The sequence below is a fragment of the Elephas maximus genome, chromosome 18 (assembly GCF_024166365.1).
Source record: "Elephas maximus indicus isolate mEleMax1 chromosome 18, mEleMax1 primary haplotype, whole genome shotgun sequence".
In the NCBI taxonomy this organism is placed as follows: Eukaryota; Metazoa; Chordata; class Mammalia; order Proboscidea; family Elephantidae; genus Elephas; species Elephas maximus.
Genome location: NC_064836.1, coordinates 6,053,708 through 6,078,089, shown reverse-complemented (window position 1 = coordinate 6,078,089; position 24,382 = coordinate 6,053,708). Strand labels below are relative to the sequence as shown.

Sequence of the window (24,382 nt, the reverse complement as noted above, 5' to 3'; positions counted from 1 at the left end):
TTAGGGTAGACTGCTATCATATACACTTATCATAAACCATTTTATATATACATGAAAATGTCTCATATTAGAGAAAAATACTCCTCTCTAAACTAAGAATAATAAATCACAAACTAAGCAAGTTATAAATGTTATTCTAATCCTCAGCTGTGTGAGGTAGTATTAACGTCTTCACTTTATAGACGGAGAGCTATGGTTTACTTAAACCACAGGAGAAAAGCTCATTTCAGTAAATTAAGAAAATATCTATCCTATCTGGTTCTAGAACCACTGATGAGAAGAATACGGGATTTCATTCTCAATTTCACTCTGAGTTGTTCCACCTCATTCACTGAGGACATCTAGCTGATGGTCTTCTCTCCACCTCAAGTACTGCAATCATCAATCCTGGGTCACTTCAACATCCATTTGGATGTTCCCTCCAATACCGCAAAAGAACCAAAGCTTCTTGATTGGCCTTAATCTTCACCTTCATTCCACTTTTAGACTCTGTCCCCAAAGGGCACAGTCTGTTCCTTATCATGCCCAGTGTCACGTAAGAGATGTAAGCACAGCCTCCTGTCCTTCCAGGTCCCTCACTCCTTTCCTCCAGTGTGTTTGTTCTTTGATTTGATTGAGACTATTTCCAATAACTTTCTTCATAGTCAACTGTCTCCTCTGGATTTATGTCATTCATTTCCAGCCTTGAAATCACAGGGCAACCCTGTGGCTATGACTACATATTTGCCAGCCATTAATAATTTGTCCCTTGTTTTTTTACTATAAAAAAAAAACCAAACCCAGTACCCTGAAAATGTTTTTTTCTTTGCTCTTATAACCAGGATGTTAAAGACTACTGGAGACCATGTAGTCTGGCATCACCAGATTCATGGTTACCAACTGCAGTTGGACCTTAAAAGCTGTTCTGCAAATCAAACGTTGTATCTCAGGAGCTCCATTTCCCACAACGGCTAGTTGAAACCTCCACTACTCTATGGGCACTGTCCTCCCCAACTTCCATCCGTGACGTTGACCCTACTTCCTGAAGAAAAATCACGACTATTTGCCTTATGCTTCGTCAATATCCTGCCCCAACTCTTTCAAACTTACCTATATCTGAGCTTTCTCATTTTCATTCTTCTAGCATCAGAAGAATATTTTTTCTTTTTCTACTCTCAATTCTATGACTGCAATCTGAATCTTTTTACATCCAGTGTCTGGGACATTGTTGGCTCTCAATGAATGCGTAACAAGTGAATGATGCATCTGTTATTCCTTTTCTGTATTTTCAATCTCTCCCTCATTTGCTGATTCCTTCACTATAGCCTTTAAATATAGTTAAGTTTCTCCCATATTAAAAACAAACAAACCAAAAATGTATAGAACTCTTCTTAACTACTGCCTTATCTAATTTGCTTTAGAGCCAAACTGAAAAGGGCGTTATGTTTAGTAAAATAGAAGGTCAGCACAAATGAGGGAAACCCTCAATGTGACGGACGGACACAACAGCCACAATAGACTCAAACATACTAATGATTATGAAGATGGCACAGCGCTGAGTAACAATTTGTTTTGTTGTACATCCAGTCTGTATGAGTCGGTGCCAACTCAACGGCAACTAACAGCAGGCAACTTTCTTGAGGATGAAAAAAGCTATACTTACTATATCTAGTTCCTCAATCTACTCACTTAAGCCCACTGCAATCAGTCTTTCGTCTCCCTCCAAAGAGTACTTCACTGAAAGTACTTTGGCAAAGATCAGCAGTACATCCTACTTGCTAAATATAACCAACTCTTTTCTGTCAATTTCTTACTTGACCTTTTTGCAGTAGCTGACACTGCTGATCGACCCTTCTTGGCAGTCTCCCTCCTTGGTTTTCATGGCACTATACCCTGTTGGTTCTTCTCCAACTTTTCCTTAGTTTCCTTTTAGGTTCATCACCTTCCTCTGCCAACCCTTCAAGTGTTGGTATGCCTCAAAATTCTTTCCTTTCCTTAGTTCTTTTTCTTGTCACTCTACCTTCTTATCCTAAGCAATCTCATTTACTTCCATGGGTTCAACAGCCCCACCAACATTGTGAAGAACACAAACATGTATCTTTAGTCCAGACCTCTCTGCAGGCTCCATTCACATATCTCCAACTGCCTTCTGAGGATGTCTACCCAGAAGGCCCACCAATACCTCAATTTAAACATGTTTAAAACTCATATTTTTACTATTTTTTCTCTCTAAACCAGTTCTTCCTAATCTTGGACAGCACCTCCAACTCTCAAGTCAGAAATCTGAGCTTTGTACCACATCCTTTACCACACTTCTCTCCACGTGCCTGACAATCGTTGACCAAGTCCTATTGTTTCCAAACTGCTAATAAATCTTGCATTTGCTCTTGCCATACAACCTCCACTGCTACACTCTTGGAATAGGCTTCCAACTGATCACCTTGGCTCCAGTTTTCTTCCAACTTCTCTGGCACTGCCTAAGCACCAAGTTGACTACACTTCAAATTTAAGTATTTCAATGACTTTTTATTAAAGTCTAAGGCCCTTAGCATGACATCATGGGTTTCTAAATCTCTGGCTCCTGCTTACCTTTGCAGCCTCATATTTACCATGAGGCCCCAAGTCCTCCTCTCCACTCCCACCCTCCAGCAGCACCCTACACTCTAACTAAATGAAACACTTGCAGTTCTGTGCTTACCTAGCTTTATTATACCCCCACATCTTCGTTTATGCTGCTCCTCTGTTTATAATGCCTCCTTCCGTCCTTACTCTCTTGCCTGTCTAATTGTTACCTATTCTTCTCACTGCACAGCTCTTCTCCAATGCCTTTCTTGAATATCCTATTCCCACACTGAACTTATTACTTTATACTTGGCCTACTGCACTTCCTTTCATGTCTGTGTTGTCCTACTGAACCGCAAGAGGTGGAGTGTGAACAATGGGTGGACGATAAGTGCTCACTGGATTGCTGAGTGATTGAAAGAATGAATGTGTAACTTTGGGCTTAGGGTGAAAGGGAAGGTTTTGTGCAGGCGGCATTTGAGCTGAGTCTGAAGCACGAACAGAATTTTAATATATAAAGGGATGGAGAGTATCCCAAGCAGAGGTAACAGGATGAACAAAGGTGCTGGGCCAAAGAGAGCACGAGAAATGTGAAGGCAACAGCAAGTACGTCTGAATGATTGGGGAGCAAAGGGGTGAAATGATAAGCTGAAACCAAATAAAAGAAAGTCTTCAGGAGCTTAGAATCTCTTCAGATAGGCAGTAAGAAATCAGTATTTAAGCAGGGAGGGCAAGATCATTAGAGCTGTGCTTCAGTACATATCTTCTTGGTACAGTCTAGGATGGAGCAAAAAGAGAGCAACACCAACAGAGCATTCAAGTTCCTCTAAGACTCCAAGTGAAAAATACTGTTCCTTAGAAGTTTTCACATGGGAATCTGAAAGGGAAATGTTACCATTAACAGAAGTGGGTAACACAGATGGAGGAGTAGCCTCAAGAAAGCAAAACGGAAGCTTTCAGTTTTAAAAGTATTACATCTGAGATAACACTGAGATTTGGGTAGAAATACAAATTCCTGAACTTGGGGTTCAATTCTGGATCCACACACAGCTAAATGAATTATATATGCCAAATAATTTTTATGTTTTACTCATATTTAGATTATGAAGATAAACGACATAGCTCAAGTGAAAAGCTGTTTATCAGTACTGAACTTATACCCTGGTGGTGTAGTGGTTCAGTGCTACGGCTGCTAACCAATGGGTTGGCAGCTTAAATCCGCCAGGCACTCCTTGGAACCTCTATGGGGCAGTTCTACTCTGTCCTATACAGTCGCTATGAGTCCCAATCGACTCAACTGCACTGGGTTTCTTTTTTTTTTTTTTAAAGGCTCTCTTACTCATGTGTTAATTAGTTTTGCTTAAGGGCAGGGATCATTCTGTTGTTGTTGTTAGCTGCCATCGAGTCGGTTCCGACTCATAGCGACCCTATGCACAACAGAATGAAACACTGCCTGGTCCTGCACCATTCTTACAATCGCTGTTATGCTTGAGCTCATTGTTGCAGCCACTGTGTCGATCCTCATCGTTGGGGGTCTTCCTCTTTTCCGCTGACCCTGTACTCTGCCAAGCATGATGTCCTTCTCCAGGGACTCATCCTTCCTGACAACATGTCCAAAGTATGTAAGACGCAGTCTCGCCATCCTTGCTTCTAAGGAGCATTCTGGTTGTACTTCTTCTAAGACAGATTTGTTCGTTCTTTTGACAGTCCATGGTATATTCAATATTCTTCACCAACACCACAATTCAAAGGAGACAACTCTACTTTGGTCTCCCTTATTCACTATCCAGCTTTCACATGCATATGATGTGACTGAAAATACCATGGCTTCGGTCAGGTGCACCTTAGTCTTCAGGGTGACATCTTTGCTCTTCAACATTTTAAAGAGGTCCTTTGCAGCAGATTTACCCGTTGCAATGCATCTTTTGATTTCTTGACTGCTGCTTCCATGGCTGTTGATTGTGGAACCAAGTAAAATGAAATCCTTGACAACTTCAATCTTTTCTCCATTTTATCATGATGTTGCCCATTGGTCCAGTTGTGAGGATTTTTGTTTTCTTTATGTTGAGGTGTAATCCATACTGAAGGCTGTGGTCTTTGATCTTCATTAGTAAGTGCTTCAAGTCCTCTTCACTTTCAGCAAGCAAGGTTGTGTCAACTGCATAACACAGGTTGTTAATGAGTCTTCCTCCAATCCTGATACCCTATTCTTCTTCATATAGTCCAGCTTCTCGGATTATTTGCTCAGAATACAGATTAAATAGGTATGGTGAAAGAATACAACCCTGACGCACACCTTTCCTGACTTTAAACCAATCAGTATCCCCTTGTTCTGTCCGAACAACTGCCTCTTGATCTATGTAAAGGTTCCTCATAAGCACAGTTAAGTGTTCTGGAATTCCCATCCTTCACAGTGTTATCCATAGTTTGTTATGATCCACACAGTCGAATGCCTTTGCACAGTCAATAAAACACAGGTAAACATCCTTCTGGTATTCTCCGCTTTCAGCCAGGATCCATCTGACATCAGCAATGGTATCCCTGGTTCCACGTCCTCTTCTGAAACCAGCCTGAATTTCTGGCAGTTCCCTGTCGTATACTGCTGCAGCTGTTTTTGAATGATCTTCAGCAGAATTTTGCTTGAGTGTGGTATTAATGATATTGTTCTATAATTTCCACATTCAGTTGGATCACCTTTCTTGGGAATAGGCATAAATATGGATCTCTTCCAGTCAGTTGGCCAGGAAGCTGTCTTCCACATTTCTTGGCATAGACGAGTAAGCACCTCCAGCGCTGCATCTGTTTGTTGAAACATCTCAGTTGATATTCCATCAGTTCCTGGAGCCTTGGTTTCCGCCAATGCCCTCAGAGCAGCTTGGACTTCTTCCTTCAGTACCATCGGTTCCTGATCATATGCCACCTCTTGAAATGGTTGAATATCAACTAATTCTTTTTGGTATAATGACTCTGTGTATTCCTTCCATCTTCTTTTGATGCTTCCTGCGTTGTTTAATATTTTCCCCATGGAATCCTTCACTACTGCAACTCGAGACTTGAATTTTTTCGTCAGTTCTCTCAGCTTGAGAAACACCGAGTATGTTCTTCCCTTTCGGTTTTCCATCTCCAGCTCTTTGCACATGTCAGTATAATACTTTACTTTGTCTTCTCAAGAGGCCCTTTGAAATCTTCTGTTCAGTTCTTTTACTTCATCAATTCTTCCTTTTGCTTTAGCTGCTCGACGCTCAAGAGCAAGTTTCAGAGTCTCCCCTGACATCCATCTTGGTCTTTTCTTTCTTTCCTGTCTTTTCAGTGACCTCTTGCTTTCTTCATGGATGATGTCCTTCATGTCATTCTACAACTCCTCTGGTCTTCGGTCACTAGTGCTCATTGTGTCAAATCTATTCTTCAGATGGTCTCTAAATTCAGGTGGGATATACTCAAGGTCATATTTTGGCTCTTGTGGACTTGCTCTGATTTTCTTCGGTTTTAGCTTGAACTTGCATATGAGCAATGATGGTCTGTTCCACAGTTGGCCCCTGGCCTTGTTCTAACTGATGATATTGAGCTTTTCCATCGTCTCTTTCCACAGATGTAGTCAATTTGATTTCTGCGTGTTCCATCTGGTGAGGTCCATGTGTATAGTCGCCGTTTATGTTGGTGAAAGAAGGTATTTGCAATGAGGAAGTCATTGGGCTTGCAAAATTCTATTATTCGATCTCCGGCATTGTTTCTATCACCAAGGCCATATTTTCCAACTATTGATCCTTCGTCTTTGTTTCCAACTTTCCCATTCCAATCGCCAGTAATTATCAATGCATCTTGATTGCATATTTAATCAATTTCAGACTGCAGCAGCTGATAAAAATCTTCTATTTCTTCATCTTTGGCCCTAGTGGTTGGTGTATAAATTTGAATAATAGTTGTATTAACTGGTCTTCCTTCTAGGTGTATGGATATTATCCTGTCACTGACAGCGTTGTACTTCAGGATAGATCTCGAAATGTTCTTTTTGACGATGAATGCAACACCATTCCTCTTCGAGTTGTCATTCCCAGCATAGTAGACTATGATTGTCCGATTCAAAATGGCCAATACCAGTCCATTTCAGCTCACTAATGCCTAGGATATTGATGTTTATGCATTCCATTTCATTGTTGATGATTTCCAATTTTCCTAGATTCATACTCTGTACATTCCAGGTTCCAGTTATTAATGGATGTTTGCAGGTGTTTCTTCTCATTTTGAGTCATGCCACATCAGCAAATGAAGGTCCCAAACACTTTACTCCATCCTTGTCGCTAAGGTCAACTCTACTTTGAGGATGCAGCTCTTCCCCAGTCATCTTTTGAGTGCCTTCCAACCTGGGGTCTCATCTTCCAGCACTATATCAGACAATGTTCCGCTGCTATTCATAAGGTTTTCACTGGCTAATGCTTTTCAGAAGTAGACTGCCGGGTCCTTTTTCCTAGTCTGTCTTAGTCTGCAAGCTCAGCTGAAAGCTGTCTTCCATGGGTGACCCTGCTGGTATCTGAATACCAGTGGCATAGCTTCCAGCATCACAGCAACACACAAGCCCCCACAGTACGACAAACTGACAGACACGTGGGGGAGGGATCATTCTGGATTATAAAAATATTCCATGCTTAAGTATCAGTTAATAAAATCTTCCATATCCTTTTATTTTTTGTATTTATGTTTAAAGCATTATGATCTCCCATAACAATCTCATTTTACAGATGAAGAAACTAATAACCATTTTTAAAAAATGATGGTGGAGCCTAAATTGGAACACAGGTCATCTGATTTCCACTGTGCCATTTTTGAGGGCTCGCTAACTTTTACCTACTTGGCCTTCTGGTTTGAATTCCTCATGATGCCTAATACAGCTGTGCATGCATGATAATTATTCAGTAACACTTACTAAATGGTTGAATTTCAAATCATTACCACTGTAACAGGATGTTACTTGGTTTAAGGTATTATTTGAATTCCAATCAGGAGATATAAGTTACTAGGTATTAACAGGAATTACCAGTTATAAGGTGGTTATAAGACATGTAGAGAGTAACATTTCTGGGTACTTTATTCCACTCAGGCGTTGGTCTATCTGGTAAAAACAGTGGTGAGATGCCTCAACTTTTATTGACAGTTTCAATCTGACCTGCTGTTATCTCTTTTTAGGCAAACCAGCACAACAGAATTCAATCATTTCAGGTCTTTGTCAAAGAGTATATGACCTTGAACTGTTTGCCACGTGGCTCCTTTCAAACTCTTACTAAGAGAAGCAAAATTTAGGGAACACCCTGTGAGGGACAGAAATTCATCTTTACTTCTTGTGGATAATTTAAATTCTACCCTTTAATCAAGTTAGATCAACAGAAGGCAGCATCCTTGAAGCACATTAGTTTATCCCACTCCTAAATCGCCTTTCCAAAAGGTGTCTTAATGTTTGCTTTTGGCTTTTATCCAACAACATTTAGATATTTGCTATAAAATTGCTGTTGAAGATACTGCCTGGTACCTTACTCACAGATTCTCATGTGAGATATTTCTTTCTGAATTTAGTGGGTGGGGGACCTTTTATTCCCTGAAGAACAGGTATGTTTCCTCCTTAAAGACAGGAAGCATTTGCTTACTACGTTTCCCTTTGTTCCTTTTGTGCTAAAACAGAAAGGAAGCAAGAACCAAATGAGAAGTTCAACCACAGCGACTCCGTTGGCCGTTAGGGTAGATATGTTTACATGCACCTCCTTGTATCTTTGGTTTTAAATATGCACTTCTATTTTAATAACCTGTACGTTATGCCTTTGGTGTAAATCATCTCAGATGCTTTTTAAAAAGGGCTGGAATGAAAATTACACGAAAGGAATTTATACAGGCCTGAATTCTTTAGTGTATTTTTCCTTTATATATATATATATATATATATATTAGTTGTTCTAAAAATACATCTAAATAGACCTATCAGTCTAGTGGGAGAAAAAAAAAAAAATCAATCTAGTGGGAGAAAAAAAAAATCAATCTAGTGGGAGAAAAAAAAAAATCATAATAAATAGCTGACTTTTATGTTAGGAACAGCCGAGGTTTAAGTTTTATACCTTTAATAATTTGGTTGGAAAAATGTAAATTCATAGGGATCCTTACAGAATAGAAAGAAATAGTGGCCTATCAGACCAGGTAATAATTTATTTCAACAAGGTCACATTTCATCCTTTCTTTTCTGTATAAGACAGTACAGTATCACTTTTAGATGACAGTATCATGTTTTAGGGTGATTATTTGCACCTCTGTCATAACGAACAAGATGATAATCACCTACATATTATAAACCAGGAATAGCATTTAGAGATAGTAGAAAGGGTTTTTAATTCATTAATTAGAGGAAGAGAAAAATGCTTGCTTTTTTCCCAATATTCTCCAACTGTTACAGTGTTAAGTAAGTACATATTCAAGGTAAGTACTTATTGGTTACCCCGGGGTGCATATTTTGCAGTTGGTGGACACACTTGGAGGCCATGTTACTTAGATGCTCCATAGAAGCATTAGTTAGTTCTTCTAAGACTCTGTGGACAAATGGAAGTAAGTCTTCTGAACATTTTCAGGCAACTCTGGGGCTTCAAGTAAAGGCTATTTCCAGTGCCAGAACAGACAGAAAACTCTTTTCTAAAAGGTAGTATTTCCTGAGTCCTTACTATGAATCGGAAACCCTGGTGGCACAGTGGTTAAGTACTACAGCTGCTAACCAAAAGGTTGGCAGTTCAAATCCACCAGGCGCTCCTTGGAAACTCTATGGGGCAGTCCCTGACCTGTAGGGTCGCCATGAGTTGGAACTGACTAGACGACAATGGGTTTTACTATGAATCAGGCACCATTCCATGCATTTTTACATGATTTAATTTATTCATTCTTCTTAACAACTCCATGGGGCAGGCACTCTTATCACATACATTTTACAGACAAGTGACTTTCCCAAGGTCATAAGGCAGTAAGGGTAGAGCCCGGATGTGAACCGAAGCAGAGTAGCTGCAGAGCCCAGGCTTCTTTCTGACTGCTGTGTTACACTGTCCAAGGAAAATTTTAACTTTTTCTGCTGATTCTCTCATAGCCACCTCCGCACAAAAGTAGGGTGACCATCCAGATAGACAAGGAGAGTTGTTAGGCTGTTTGATTTTTAAAAGAATGTTAGTTCTAACAACCAGTTCTTCTGGTTTCTAAAAATTAATGCATTTCATGGGCCCACACTGATCAAATAACAACCTAAAACATGTTCTCTAGGGCTCTGCAAAACTCAAGATGAGATACAGGCCTACTTTCTCCACAGGAGATTTTGCTGTTGTTATGTGCCATCGTGTTGGTTCCATGAGAGACACACTGAAGTAATGACAAAAATTTTAAAATTACTGACTACAGTAACAATTTAATGCTATTTCTATCGGACTCATTCATTAAAGTAACAGTAGCTCCCTCCAAACAAATAAGATACACTTGAGTCTTAACATGAGACAATTTCTTTAATAACAGATTACAAAATTATGTAATGACTCGATGAATCAAAAGGAAAAAAAAAAAAAAAAGCCTCCAAGGTTTTTAACCAGCCAGATACTAAATAATCAAAATGAAATAATTATCTTTGAAATCTTCCTCAGTGGTAGTCCTGTATTTTTCAAAAAGTTCCTGTAGACCTCTGGAAAAAGGAAATTTCTTTAAAACTCTTCAGTATTCATCTAAGACTTTGTGATGCTTCTAAGTACCAGGTTATTAACCATGCTCAATGAAAAAATATGTTCCTATTTATAATAACATTAAGAATATTATATATGTATATTCCTGTAGGTCAGACCTCAATTTCTAGTAATATCATTAGGCACTCATTTAAAAAAAATTTATATTCAAATTAAGGTAATTAGCTTTCCCTTTTTTTTATTTAAATTACAGAGCCAATTCTATACAAAATCAATGGACATTGTATTAAAAAAAATAAAAATATAAAAGCATTTCATGGTTTACGTCATCTCAAAAAAATACTCAGTTTGCATTACTTCATACATTTGTAAAAAATGTGCACTTTATTGCTTTTAAGGGGCCCAACTAGCACTGTAGGAAACCCTGGTGGCGTAGTGGTTAAGTGCGACAGCTAACAAAGAGGTCGACAGTGCAAACCCACCAGGCGCTCCCTGGAAACTCTATGGAGCAGCTCTACTCTGCCCCGTGGGGTCTCTATGAGTCAGAATCAACTCGATGGCAGTGGGTTGGGTTTTGGTTTGGTTAGCAGCACAGTGGTTACAGCAATCGACTGCTAACCAAAAGGTCAGTGGTTCAAAACCACAGTGGCTCTGCAGGAGAAAATGTCACAGTCTGCTTCTGTAGAGATTTACAGGCTTAGAAACCCCATTGGGGTCTCTGTAAGTCGGAATTGACTCGATGGCAGTCAGTTACTGCTTTTAGCAAATAGTTTTATACAACATGGTAAAAAAAAAAAAAAGGTAAAAATAAAGGTCTCAATATGTAAAAACCTTTCCACAAATCAAAGAAAAAAAAAAAAACCTTAATTTAGACATTTAAGAGAAATTTAGAAAGCAACACAGAAACACTTAAATGGGAAAAAGCATATAGAGTAAAAATGAAATGGATTCTCTATAACATATTTCTAAAGGATTATGGAATCCTAAAATCATACAGAAATTAATGAATGTTTGTTTTCAATACCATGGAGAAAATACTAACATATTTTGATCTATATATTTAGAAAAAGATACCACAGCAAGTAGGTTGATACCAGAAATATTAAAAGGGAGTATTAACAGTCATTGTTGTCAGGGCGATAACCCAATTACGTATCAAGTTCAGTCACGTACAGGTAATAACGATAGAGCTCTTTGTGCATTTATAGCTTTAGGTCACTAACACAATTCTCCACAGAATAATAAAGACTGGTGCTATTGGTACTGTTTCTTTTTCGCCTCCATCTTAATCCCTCTGAGACCAATTATGTTACATCAGCCTCCCAGATATACCCAATTTCCATCTACCCAAGGACACATTTTAGTACCCCAAAGTGGGTCTAATACATTAAACTACACTATATTTCGGAGCTTTAGATATTTATACAAAATGATTAGGCGTATCCAACTTGTACACCAAAGTGTCACTAGTGATTGACTTGGGGACAGAGAAGAAGGGGAAAAAAAGTAATCTTACACATGTACCATCTATATTTCACAACTGAAGACCATTCAGTGTCTTTTGAAAGCTATGGAAGACTTACAAAAAAGTTAATATGGTTTTACAGGTTCCCACAGGCTATCTGAAATACAGGGCACTGTTTCGGATTCATGTCTTCTAGGAACAAGTCCTCAATGCCACTTCAGAAGCGCAGGTGAACAAAGGGCTGCTTAAATATATTTTTAAAACAAAAACAGAAAGTTCAAAACTTAGAGATATAATCTCATAAGGCAACATTTAGTAAAGTGGTCAATAGATGCTATAAATGGTGAGGATATCACCCTTCCTAAAACCACTTTGAAGAAGGAACGCCATATGTTATTAACAGTCTGTAATTATACATGATGCAAAGTTGATATGAATAATGGTATACTTACATATTATATTTAATAGTATTACACATATCTTTCTATATTTTACATTAAAATGTTCTTTCTCAGCATTTGACTACATAGTTATAGCGACTGAAGAAATATGTATACAAATAGATTTATCTCCAATCATTATTTATATCATATGATGTAGTGCCTCTCACTTAAATATTCTTGGGACAATGTATTAGCAAGACTCTTCCAGCACCAATTTTAATAATGTTGGTTAATTTCCAGTTACAACTTCACAGAATTTATATACTTTGATTAAATTTGCTAATCTAGCTATAAAATAGACACTGTTCGAACAAATAAAAAAGTTGTTTAAACTTCAAAAACATGCAAAAAAAACCTCCACCTGGCACTTTCATCTTGTTTTTCTCTTGTTTAGATAAAAAAAGCCCTTTTATGATCCCAAAATGAAGGTCATGTTTTTTGTTACGGCGTCAACTTTCTTAAAAATCTTCTTTCCACATATTCTGAATTTAAAAATAAGCAAAAATTATTAACAAGTGTTTGGTTAAAAAAATCAGCTGTATTTTTTAAGTTTTCATTTAGTATTTCCCTTTCCTTAATGGTGACCCTTTGGAAAATAAAGTACTAACGAAATTATGATAAACTATAACATTTCTTGTTTAGTATATTTTAAGTCAGCGTATCTGGTATCTTCTCTGAAACATGTGTAGTAGTTTTGACAGACTCTATATGTAAAAGTAATTTCTACCCTTTAGCAAACTGTTTCCTCATTCTTTCCTTTCAATGTCACATGGCCCCTGAGTTATCACAAGCCAGCAGAGTGCTCTGAGCAATTGCCTGATCTTGCCTCTGCCCTTTGGGGAAAGCGATTTCAGAAAAACATGGTGGGCTAAGGGTAAGAAGAGACAAGAAAAAATGATGAATTGATAAGTCTAAGGATAGAAATCATGAAATGCTCACTCAAAAGACACCTAAGCGTTTACTACAGGTTGTATCATGCTGCAGCTGTGATGTAGGATGCTGGTGAGCCAGAGGCACCCTGCAGTCTTATATTTGCTTAACACTATCTGGTCTTTATTTGCTCAAATGCAAGAGGGGAAATAATGCATGGTCCTTCTTCCTTTAATAGGAAAGCTGTTATATGGATTAAAGAAAATGGTGATTCTAAAAAGTTGAAAAAAATGCATTATCCCAATTTTATTCAAAGCCACGCAGATATATTATACACTATAAAAACCAAACCCACTGCCGTCGAGTCAATTCTGACTCATAGTGACCCTATAGGACAGAGTAGAACTGCCCCATACGGTTTCCAAGGAGCACCTGGTAGATTCAAACTGCCGACCTCTTGGTTAGCAGCTATGCTACCAGGGTTTCCATTTTTTTTTTTTTTTTTTAATAGCCTATAAATATGTGAAATCAGTTCAGTTCAATTAAAAATGTATTATTTTGCTATTCATATACAATTAAACACTGAAAATGTACTGTTCTTTTTAACCTTTATGTTAGATTTTAAGTATTCTAGAAAATTCAAGACTTTTCTTGTCTCAAGAACAATGAAAATGATGCTGGAAGTGTGCACGCATTTGGATGAAGCTCCCGGGAAGACTTTGTCGGGCTGCACCCCTGAATAATTCTTGGAAAAGCCAGAAGGAAGGAAAAAAATCTCCTTCCCTGCCTTCCATTTCTCGAACTTAAACAACAACAACAAAGTGGGGGCATTATACAACTAAGAAAGGAAGACAAAAATAATGGAAGGAAGGTTAATGGAAAAAAGGGTTATTACCATTTATGAAGAGCTTTGGTGGCACAGTGGTTAAGAGCTTGGCTGCTAAACAAGGCGTCGGGGGTTCAAATCCACTAGCTGCTCCTTGGAAACCCTATGGAGCAGTTCTACTCTGTCCTACAGGATCACGTGAGGTGAAAGTTTATGAGATTTCATTCATTTTCCTTTATGTCTTTGACTGGATGTGACTGTGTTGATATTTTAAAGGATGATTTTATACTTGATAAGTTATCTCATTAATTGATTTCTAATAAAAATAAATACTTTTTGATAGGTGAGCTGAAGATATAAAGCCACAAAATAGACATATTTAATGTAGAGCAGAAGACATTAAATAATGTGAAAAAAGATCACTGGGTTAACAATTCTAACTCCAAAATTATATTTTGGTTTCTTCATATATAAAAAGGAGTAATGACTTATTAAACTAGTAAATTTTCAAAAATGTAATTAGAAGATAATTACAAATACTGTGTCCTACAAAAATCTTTCCTATTTACAATAAATTTAAACTACTACTAAACATGTGCCATAGCAATCAGTTCAGATCAACAAATACTGCTGCACTAATACAGCCCACTTCATCAAAAAGGTTTGAACCACCCCTTAATGTTTTTAAATGCTTACGTTTCTTTTTTCACTCATTGTTTTGCTTTGTTTTTTAACACTTTATTGTGTTTTAGGTTAAAGTTTACACAGCAAATTAGATTCCTATTCAACAATTCATACACAAATTGTTGGGAGACACTGGTTACAATTCCTGCAATGTGTTAGTACTTTCATCATTCCCACCTTGCCTACCCTGTTTCCATTCATCCGATTTCCCCACCCTTCCCTACTTTCTCATCTTTGCTTTTGTGTAAATATTGACCAGCTGGTCTCATACAGTTGATTGTTTAAAGGAGCACATTCCTCATGGGTGTCACTGTTTATTTTTTAGGCCAATCTACTCTTTGGCTGAAAGGTGTTCTCTGGAGTGGCTTCAGTTCCAGGTTAAAAGGGTATTTTAGGGCAATAGCCTTGTGGCTCCTCTAGTCTTTATCAGTCCAGTAAGTCTGGTCTTTTTTATGAATTTTGAGTTCTGTTCTACATTTCTTTCCCACTCTAACCAGGACCTTGTATTGTGTTCCAGGTTATAATAGTCAGTGGTGTTAGATGGGCACCATCTAGTTCTTCTGATCTCAGGCTACAAGAGGCTGTGGTTCCCTTGGGCCATTAGTACTATGGATTAATTTCTTCCTGAGTTTTCGGTTTCCTTCATTCTCCTTTGCTCCAGACCGGAAAAGACCAATAGTTGGTTGTATCTTAGATGGCCACTTGCAAGCTCTTAAGACCCCAGATGCTACTCACCAAATAGGATGTAGAACATTATCTTTATGACTGAAGGTACGTCAATTGACCTAGTTGTCCCACGAGACTATGGCCCTGAGCCTTAAAATCCAGTAAATCAATCCCATGAGGTGTTTGGGTATGCCTATGTCCTCTATGTGCTTTATTGTATATATGAATATATATATATATATAGGATGTACAAACATATATACACATATGCCCACAAATACACCTATATATGCACGTGCATGTACTCTTACATGCCTTCCCACACACTTATAGGCATACATATCTACCTATGTAACCACTCGCATATTTTTTGCTTGTTATTACTGTTGTTGCAGCGTTGTATACGTTACAGCATTTACCGTAATTGTCCTTGTGTACCGCTTACTGTCTTCATTTACCTTGGTTAGGTTGTGCTGACTTCTTCCATATTGTGTATTACCTTTCCCATCACCAGAATTAACATGTGTCTACAATCTAGTAAGTGATTCTCCCTCCTATTCCTTGTAATCATCAAAGATCACTGCTTTCTGTGTGTATACCTGTCCTTGACTTTTTATAATAGTGGTATCATGCAATATTTTCCTTTTCTGTTTGACTTATCTCACTCAGCAAAATGTCCCCCAGATTCATCCATGTTTAAGGCTCATAGTTATTCTTTATTGTTGCGTAGCATTCCATTTAGTATTTATGTACCACAATTTGTTTATCCATTCATCCGTCAATGGACACTTAGATTGTTTCCATCTGTCTGCTATTGTGTCAAAGTGTTGTTTTTAAGTCTTCAATTTAATTTCTCCTTACTTTATCTTCTGAAATCAAGATCATCTTTATTCTCCATTCTTACTTCCATTTCCTTCACTTTTATCTGTAAACCCTGAACTCAACTTTTCAGAACTTTCTCCCAAACCTATTTGCTCAAACCTAAAAGAAATTTGTTAAAAGCAACCACTGAGGCACAATTCTATTCAACTTTTCGTGCATCTTCTCTATTTAAACCAGTAATTTTTAAGAATAAAAAATATCTAAAGAGATAAAGTCTATATTCTGGATTATGTTAATGCTCAGGTTTTAATAAAATATATTCGTTTAAAAGAACTAACTCAGTAGAGTCACATTTTATAATTTTCTAGAGAATTATTGATATAACTAGTCACCTTTTTTTTTTAACTTAGAGTCTCATGAGATAATTTAGTGAAAATGTATAATTGTGATGATCAGTACCTCTAAAGAAAGTAAATACTGAAACCAAGAGGGGAAAAATCTACTTCAGACATTTCAGAAATGAAGTTGCTTGCTTATAAAGAAGGACAAAAAATCATATAGGAGGTAATATCAATAAAAGAAAGCCATCACATCTTCTGTCCTGCCTTTTGAGTAATTTTCTGCCTTTTGAGTTCTTTGGAAGAGTTTCTCTTATGCATTCAATTGTCACTTATCAGCTCTCCCGTTCTTTATTTCATTTATTCCTTTAATCTCATTCTTCACTCCCTCACTCTCCTCAGTTAATCAATCACCCATCAATCAAACAACTACCAAACGCTTTTTAATGTGCCAGGCCCTGAAGACACACAGGTAAAAAGCAGAGTTACTGATCTTTAGGAGTAGAAGCTTGACAGTCTGGAGAGGGAGCCATAGGAGTAAAGAAGTAATTACAACACAATGAGACTGCCAAGGGAGAGGCATCTGGAAAGAAGAAAGGGGATTCAGAGAAAACTTTAAGCAGGAGATGATGTCCAAGCTGTTTTAAAGGAAGAGAATGAGGAGGAAATGGAATCTACAAAGACATGAAAGTTGTGGGAACTTCTAGTAGAACACGCATTGGTGGAGACAGGGAAAGAAGAGAGTGGAATGTGATCGGTTAGTCTTGGGAGATAAACCAGGGCCAGAGTACCAGGTACCTTTTGAAACATAATTCCTTTATATAGTAAATGTTCAATAATGTTTGCTTCACTGTTGTTAAATTTCACAATCACCAACAATATCAAACACAGTTTAAGAGATATCTAAGGGAAAATACCTCTTTTTGATCCAAATTTTAAGTACAGTAATTAAACTATGCTTAAAAATAAAAAAATTTTATTATTTTTTTTTAAAGCATAGTAATTCTCCACTGATCCATGGAGGAGATCAATATTAAAAGCCAAAACCAAACCCATTGCCGTCGAGTCAATTCCAACTCATAGCAACCCTATAGGACAGAGTAGAACTGCCCCATAGAGTTTCCAAGGAGCGCCTGGTGGATTCAAACTACTAACCTTTTGGTTAGCAGACATAGCTCTTAACCACTACACCACCAGGTTTTCCGAGATCATTATTAGAAAAGGAAAAATACTGAATACCCCCCATTACTGTCACAAACAAAAATATTTTAGTAGGTCACAAAATATACATTTCCTAATATCATCTGTGGAGCCCTGGTGGCGCAGTGGTTAAGAGTTTGGCTGATAACCAACGACAGATCAGCAGTTCAAATCCACCAGCCATTCCTTGGAAACTCCATGAGGCAGTTCTACCCTGTCCTATAGGCTTGCTATGAACTGGAATCGACTTGATGGCAACGGGTTTGGTTTTTGCCTTTTTTTTTTTTAAATGTCATCCGTGTGTGCAACGGTATTTCAATCTAGAACCATAATCACTTATCTAGAAACCTAATCACCTGCACACAATAATAATAGCACAACTCAAAAAGAAAAATGTGACAGACAGGCTTATTTTCTCAAAGAATACTATTTTTCATTTTTAGTTCTTAATGCTTAACTGTATCTATATTTAAGAACACAAGAAACATCCTAAATCCTAAACTGAGTTTTTCTTGATGAAATAACTATGTCTACTTAGAAATCTTGTAGGGTTTGTTAGGATTCCTATCAACTGAGGCTGGTTGGCAGGCATTGACTATTATTCTCATGAAATGTTCCCTTCAAAACCTCTTTGGCCAGTAGCCCTAAAGACTTAGCAGTAGCTAAGTCAGCTTGGTAAGCTTCCAAATACACTTTTGGTAGGAAATTAATTTGTTTAAAATTTTTATTCATCAACAGCTACAGCATTTGTTAAAGTTTTAGCTATAAAATCAGCACCTGAACTGGTCTCTTACTTAAAAGTTCGCTATTTAAAAACTTTATCTGTACTTCACTTTTTATTGATTCTGATCACTTGCCATGCTAATAAATTAAATGACAGTTTGGATTTTTAAACGATCTAAAGAAATATTTAAATATATATTTAAAGTATATAAAGGAACATTGAAGATGTAAAGTATGGCAGTACTAAATCTTTTTTTTTTTTTTTGCTACCATAAACTCTGCATACTAATTTTACAAACAAATTGAGTCCCTAGTTAAGGAAAGAAAATATTTATTAGCACATCTGCATTTCAAAGCTCTTGTTCTGAGAACTATTCTACATAACTGAACAGATGAAAGTAACATTATTGTAGAGTCAGCATATTTTTTATATTTCATTTTTTTAGTAAGAATTATTTTCCATGTTTACCTAGATATTATAGCCTCCTGTTATATTAGGGCACAACGACAGAGTTCTACCATATGCGGAATCGTACTGTCTTCTTTGGAAAGTACAAAATATAACATGTTTTGCTTTATATCTCTTTTCGAAATTGGGAACTGTATACAGTGAAGTAAAAAGTGGAATCTATTTTCCTTTTCCAACTCTAAGACCTTCTATCTGGGCCAGACTTTGATATTTGCCCCTTGGCTGCAAATCCACATATCCAACTTCACACTTAGCTGCAGTGAAGTAGCCCTGCAGGCAGGCCGACTTCAACGAACCACTAGTGGTATCATCATTAAAATCCTGCTGAAGGTCACCATGGTAACCGCCTGCTGAGGCTTCACTGCTGCACTCGGCATCTCCTAATCAGCTACCATGTGAAATGCAAATTCAGACAGTCTGAAAATTAGTCAAGAAGAATAGGGGATGAGGATGCAGATATGTGAAATATTCATGTGTTTCATGGAAAAAAGAAGACAGCATGAATGACACAACAAAGAACGGCCCCTGACATTCTTGCTATCATTCTGCATTATTGTTCACACCCTACTGTATTTCCAGGCCTACGGTTCTGAAGTTGGTTTTGTGAAATGCCATATTTATATTCCAGACCCAAAATAGTAATTAAAAATGGCTAACATAACAGCATTAACATCAAATACAGATAATGCTTCTAAATTATCATCACTGCCTTGTAAGAGTTTATTCTAATTACCTGAATACAAATGCTATTTAAAAAAAAAAAAAAAACCTGGCGTCGTTGGTTATCATTATAAAAACTACCTAGAAGAAAAGGTACATACCGCATTCTGGGACCACAAATCCTTTCACATATGGTAAAAAATCTTTAGAGGTATTTATAATTCAAGTTACACTGACCAAATTTTCCTTACAGAAATTTGATTGCTATTCATGTCACACAGGAAGACTGACAAGAATACCTAACAAATGAACATTTTAATTGTTTTACACTTTTCACTTGATTCTTGCCATTCTCCTTGGGCAAAAAAAAAGCTGTCGCTCACAGAAAGATGAGATGTCCTAACTCAAGATGGTGTTTGCTCTGGGTCGATCCCTAGTGAGCTTTCCAAAAAGAGCTATGTGAACACATTTTCATTGACCTGAGAGACATTGCTATTCTGCATATCTCCTCCTTAAATATTGGTAAAATCATGATGCATTTTAAGCTGAAACTGGGAGATGTTTTATTCAATGAAAAGCTAGATGTTCAGCAGAGCCAAGACAACTCATTTCGATGGGTTACCAAAGCAAGCAGGGATTCAGACTCAGATCTTAATACGGTAAAGTCTAAAATTTTCAATCCTCTCCAATACACTTTTTAGCACGTCTGCAATGATAACCTCAAAACGCTTCTCTAAAGGAATCTGACTGTAGCAGTGAGGTGGTGACAGGACAGGTATTATCAAAGGAGGGAGGGTAAAGCTAATATATAAAAAGGTATTAAAAAAACTTACCTAAGAGATGCATGTTTCGATTTTTGGAAAACATGGACCAGAGGGAAGTTCTGCCAAAAAAATTAGGGCGCTAAAATTGTTTCTTGGTCTGAGGCCATGAGAATGAGGAGCATGCCCTAATAGGAGGGGCCAAGAGGGGCCACCAGACATGTTGATTAACTAACCAGACCCTGAGTATGAGCAATAATTCTGCCCTTCGCTGTGTTCATGTGCTGTAAAGTCAGTCACTATTCTCACACCCAGGAAGTGGCCAATTTCACACCACATGCTGTGTTATGTTCCACTCCACATCGAGTGCTGCAGAGTCAACTCTTTCAACAGCCAGTCTCCGAGAGCATGAAAACAATGAAAAGTGCTATTTCCGCCACCTATACTACCCGTCTGTATTTTGAGATAAAGTAAAATTTCTTCATAAAATGAAAATATCACAAAGTGAACAACAGATGAACATGTGAACTGAAAAATGACTTACTTCCTCTGAATAGTGATCTGAAGGAAGAGGTGGGTAGTCACACTGTTCTATCTTCTTACACAGTGAGTATAAATTCATTTTGTCACCGTAGAAAGGACTCTGTAGTGCAGCCATCTGTAAAATGCTCCCAATGAAACTGATATAGTTACACGGTAACTTTAAAGGTGATTTCATCAAGAATATTACACTGGGGTAGAAAATAATTACAAATACTTTAAATAAAGTTATCTAGGCTATTTTACAAATATCCCTGAGAATTATTTAGAAAGTCCTAAAACCTTATTTCAATTTTTGGTTACTTTTTTTCAACATTTAAATTTTCCTAGCATACAGAAATGGTTAGCATACAATTATTTCTTTACATACATATACAATGTATTACAATATTAAGGAAAAGTACAGTAACTTAAAATTCTTTTGTAAATACAGTATCATAAGAACAACTAGTATATCTCATGACTAACAGATGTCACAAGACATAGCTCAACCATGTAATTATCAAAATACAGCAAACATGAAACTGAACTTAAAATCGAATTATAACCAGTAATAATTTAAGGAATCCACTGCATTTTATTTTCCTTAACAGTTTCTGTAGGGCAAGTTTACCCTGCAAAAAAAACACGTCCTCTCAATTTGAATATGATAACTGATCCCCAAAACAGTTTACAATGAATTTGAACTTCTTTTAATAATGTGTCAAAAACACCAAATATGTTCAAAGGCTCTATCATGAGCCATAGCTGCTACTTCAGGGAATCCAAATGAGATTTTTTATGCAGAAAAACACGAGTCAAAGAATGAGCCGCTTTAAAAAAGACACTATTGAATTTGGATTTATTTTAAGACAATGTTCTAACTTGACATTTAAAGTACAAGCAAATACTGCGGTAAGAGGGTTACAAACTAAAAAATTCAATTTAAAATGTTCACATCCTGTTCAAAACCTTCTAAATCTTTGAACCGCAGCAGCAAGAATACAACAGGGAATGCGAGGTTGCCCCAAAGTCAGTCACCCTTTTCTACATGTGCTAATAAGTTTGATTTTGGAAGGACAATGTGTACATTCCCCAGACAGGCAGAGTGTGTGTGAAACACGCTAGTCCATGCTGTGCTACTCAGTGAGCTTCAGTGGGGACAGGACAAGCTGAAAATGGCTCTCATCTGTCTTCTGGTGCTCCTGACAGGGCTTTAACTCCTTCACAGCCTTCACATGGAAGGGAGAGGTTTGGTAATCAAACCCAGGAAGTAGCTCCACAAATTGTTACCTAGCCTGCGTTGTAAAGAAAACCTACATAAGCCTATATAAAATGGTCTTAGGAACAGTTGTTTCATGTGAAGAGAAAAAAGAAAAGATAATTTGAATGTCCCTAAACATATAAAACACTCCACCTGAAAGGAAATTTCTAAAAGAACAACTTTGATAGAAATCCTTTTTCTTGGTTAAAAGGCAGAGATACCTTCTGGTAAAATAGAGTATTAAAAATGTCTTCTTAAAAAAACAGACTATACCTAAACTATAGCTTCTCCGTGTTGGCAAAAACCCTATGTAAAGGTACATATATTCATTATTACACGGTAGGACTTCATTATAGTACTTTTTGTCTCAATACTGCAGTGTTAAAAAAAAAAAAAAAAATCCGAATGTCCCCTAAGGAGTTAAAACAGGAATAGTGTATTTTCATGCATCTCCTGTTTTGACAGATGAAAAATGTCAACTGTCCTGTTTTTATTTTCAAGCTTTTGCACTATTCATCTGGTTCATTAGTGCATCTCGATGTGCCCCTGACAGCTGCTCGCCCTCTCCTCCCAGCAGCTGAATTTTTCAGGCTAATTTGATCCTCCACACTGAGGCGATCGCTAGAATGATTGACTTGCTCCCTGACCTCCAGGGTCTGACTTTCCTGATTAGTATTCTGGGGGTGTCGGAGGGACAAAAGCCCACTGTCTGTCTTCAGGGCTGGTGGCAGCTCTCTTTTTTTTTGAACTGTAAGCCACCAACCTACAACCCTGTAAGGATGCAACTGCTGCACCGAACAATAAAGGAAATGTGTAAAACCTACTTTTCCATGTAAAGGTCCGTGTAGCAAAAGCACAGCATCTTGATTTTAATTAGTAAAGTCTACTTTGTTGCATATCAATTAAAACTGTACTGCTGGTTTTTTTTTTTTTTTAGGTTTCAAGAATATTTGAAAGTCTAATTTTCTGAGTTTAAAATACAATTTCAAAAAAGGATTCCTATGACTTCATTGTTAACAGTAAACTCTTAGTGGGATATAATATGTCTAAGTTATGTTACGGCCAGTTTTTTTTTTTAAGTAAAATCACTGGATATTTCATTAACATTATATTAAAACACAACTGAAAGGAGATATAACATAAAGGTAAATTAAATCTTTGGAAAAATTCTAGTTCTTCCTAATGACTTGCAGGGAGAAATCAAGAAAATCCACTGAGATGAAAACTAACACCAAGGTACATACTTAACTCAAAACCATCTACAACATATACACATGAATGCAGGGGTATCCAAAGAAATCATTTTTATTTTGGAAATCATTTTAAGTAGATAGAAAACAGGACACTGCCCCTAAAAGGCAAATTCAAAATGTGAAGAATTATTTCAGTTTTGATGTGCAAGTCTGCTGTTCCTAAAGGAATTATGGGAACTTCCCCAAAACACTTAGGACCTCAACGGGACTTTTTGGTTTTCGTTGTTGAATTTAATCTCATTAATTAAAACCAATTTGCTGTTTAGTTTTAGGTGGTTAAAGGAAGAAAAAAATGTTCCTTTTATAATATTAGATTATGGTCTGAAGGAGTGTAAGGCTACCTAAAAAGACATAGAACATTTTAAAATGTACAAAGTGACTAAATTAAACATAACAGGTTAATATAATCAGATTAGTTCTTTTCAACATTATACCAAATCATAAAAGAAAATATAAATCTCTTGTAATCTCATGTACATATAAAACACATATTTTGCTACATCACTAATTCATAATTTTTCATAATGAAAAAATTATCCTAGTTTATTTAAGAACATTTAAAAATTCTTTTTTGTAAACAAAATAATAATTATTCTTAGCAGTAAGGAAAAACTAACAATCTTCTTAGGTTCTTTAAATTAAGGAAATTTTAATCTGTAATCCGTAAAATTATAAACATGACACTTCTAAAAAACACTTCTGATGCTCCTCTTCCAATTAACGGTGGGTTAATTAACACTGATGACTTCATCATATATTTCATTTAAGTCAGAAGGACAAGAAGCTCAAAATTTAGAGTAAGAAAACAGTTGCAGTATTTTATTGGTTTCTATCTATCCACTTTAGAGTTGCTCTGTATACATTAAAACATAAAAATGATTCCAGATATTATTTTCCTTTAAAAGAGGTACTCAGATGCAGACTAAATTGTAATTAACAGCTTTGATTCCAAGTTTATATTTCAAGACAAACTGCTATTCAATTAAAAAATAAAATTACAGAAGTCACAAAATTGAGACACTCTTTGGTAACATGACCCTATGACATGGATATAAAATGTGTTTGTAATATACTTTCCGCTATTCATCCAAATTATCGCACTGCAATATTTGCTAGTCCATCTTACTTGGATAGATTATCACCAGTACAACAGGAGAGAGAGTATTTTGCTGAGTTTTACCAATATAAATTATTAC

General features: G+C 36.8%; 1 protein-coding gene across 2 annotated transcripts in view; it reads right to left on the bottom strand.

Annotated features, from left to right (window-relative positions):
* Positions 1–24,382, bottom strand: part of NEK7 (NIMA related kinase 7) — a 193,828-nt gene that overhangs the window by 3,982 nt on the left and 165,464 nt on the right. For both annotated transcript variants that reach the window (XM_049857711.1, XM_049857710.1), the window contains one exon: positions 20,695–20,808. In XM_049857711.1, the coding sequence (XP_049713668.1) occupies positions 20,695–20,808 (114 nt within the window). The remainder of the gene's footprint in view (positions 1–20,694; positions 20,809–24,382) is intronic.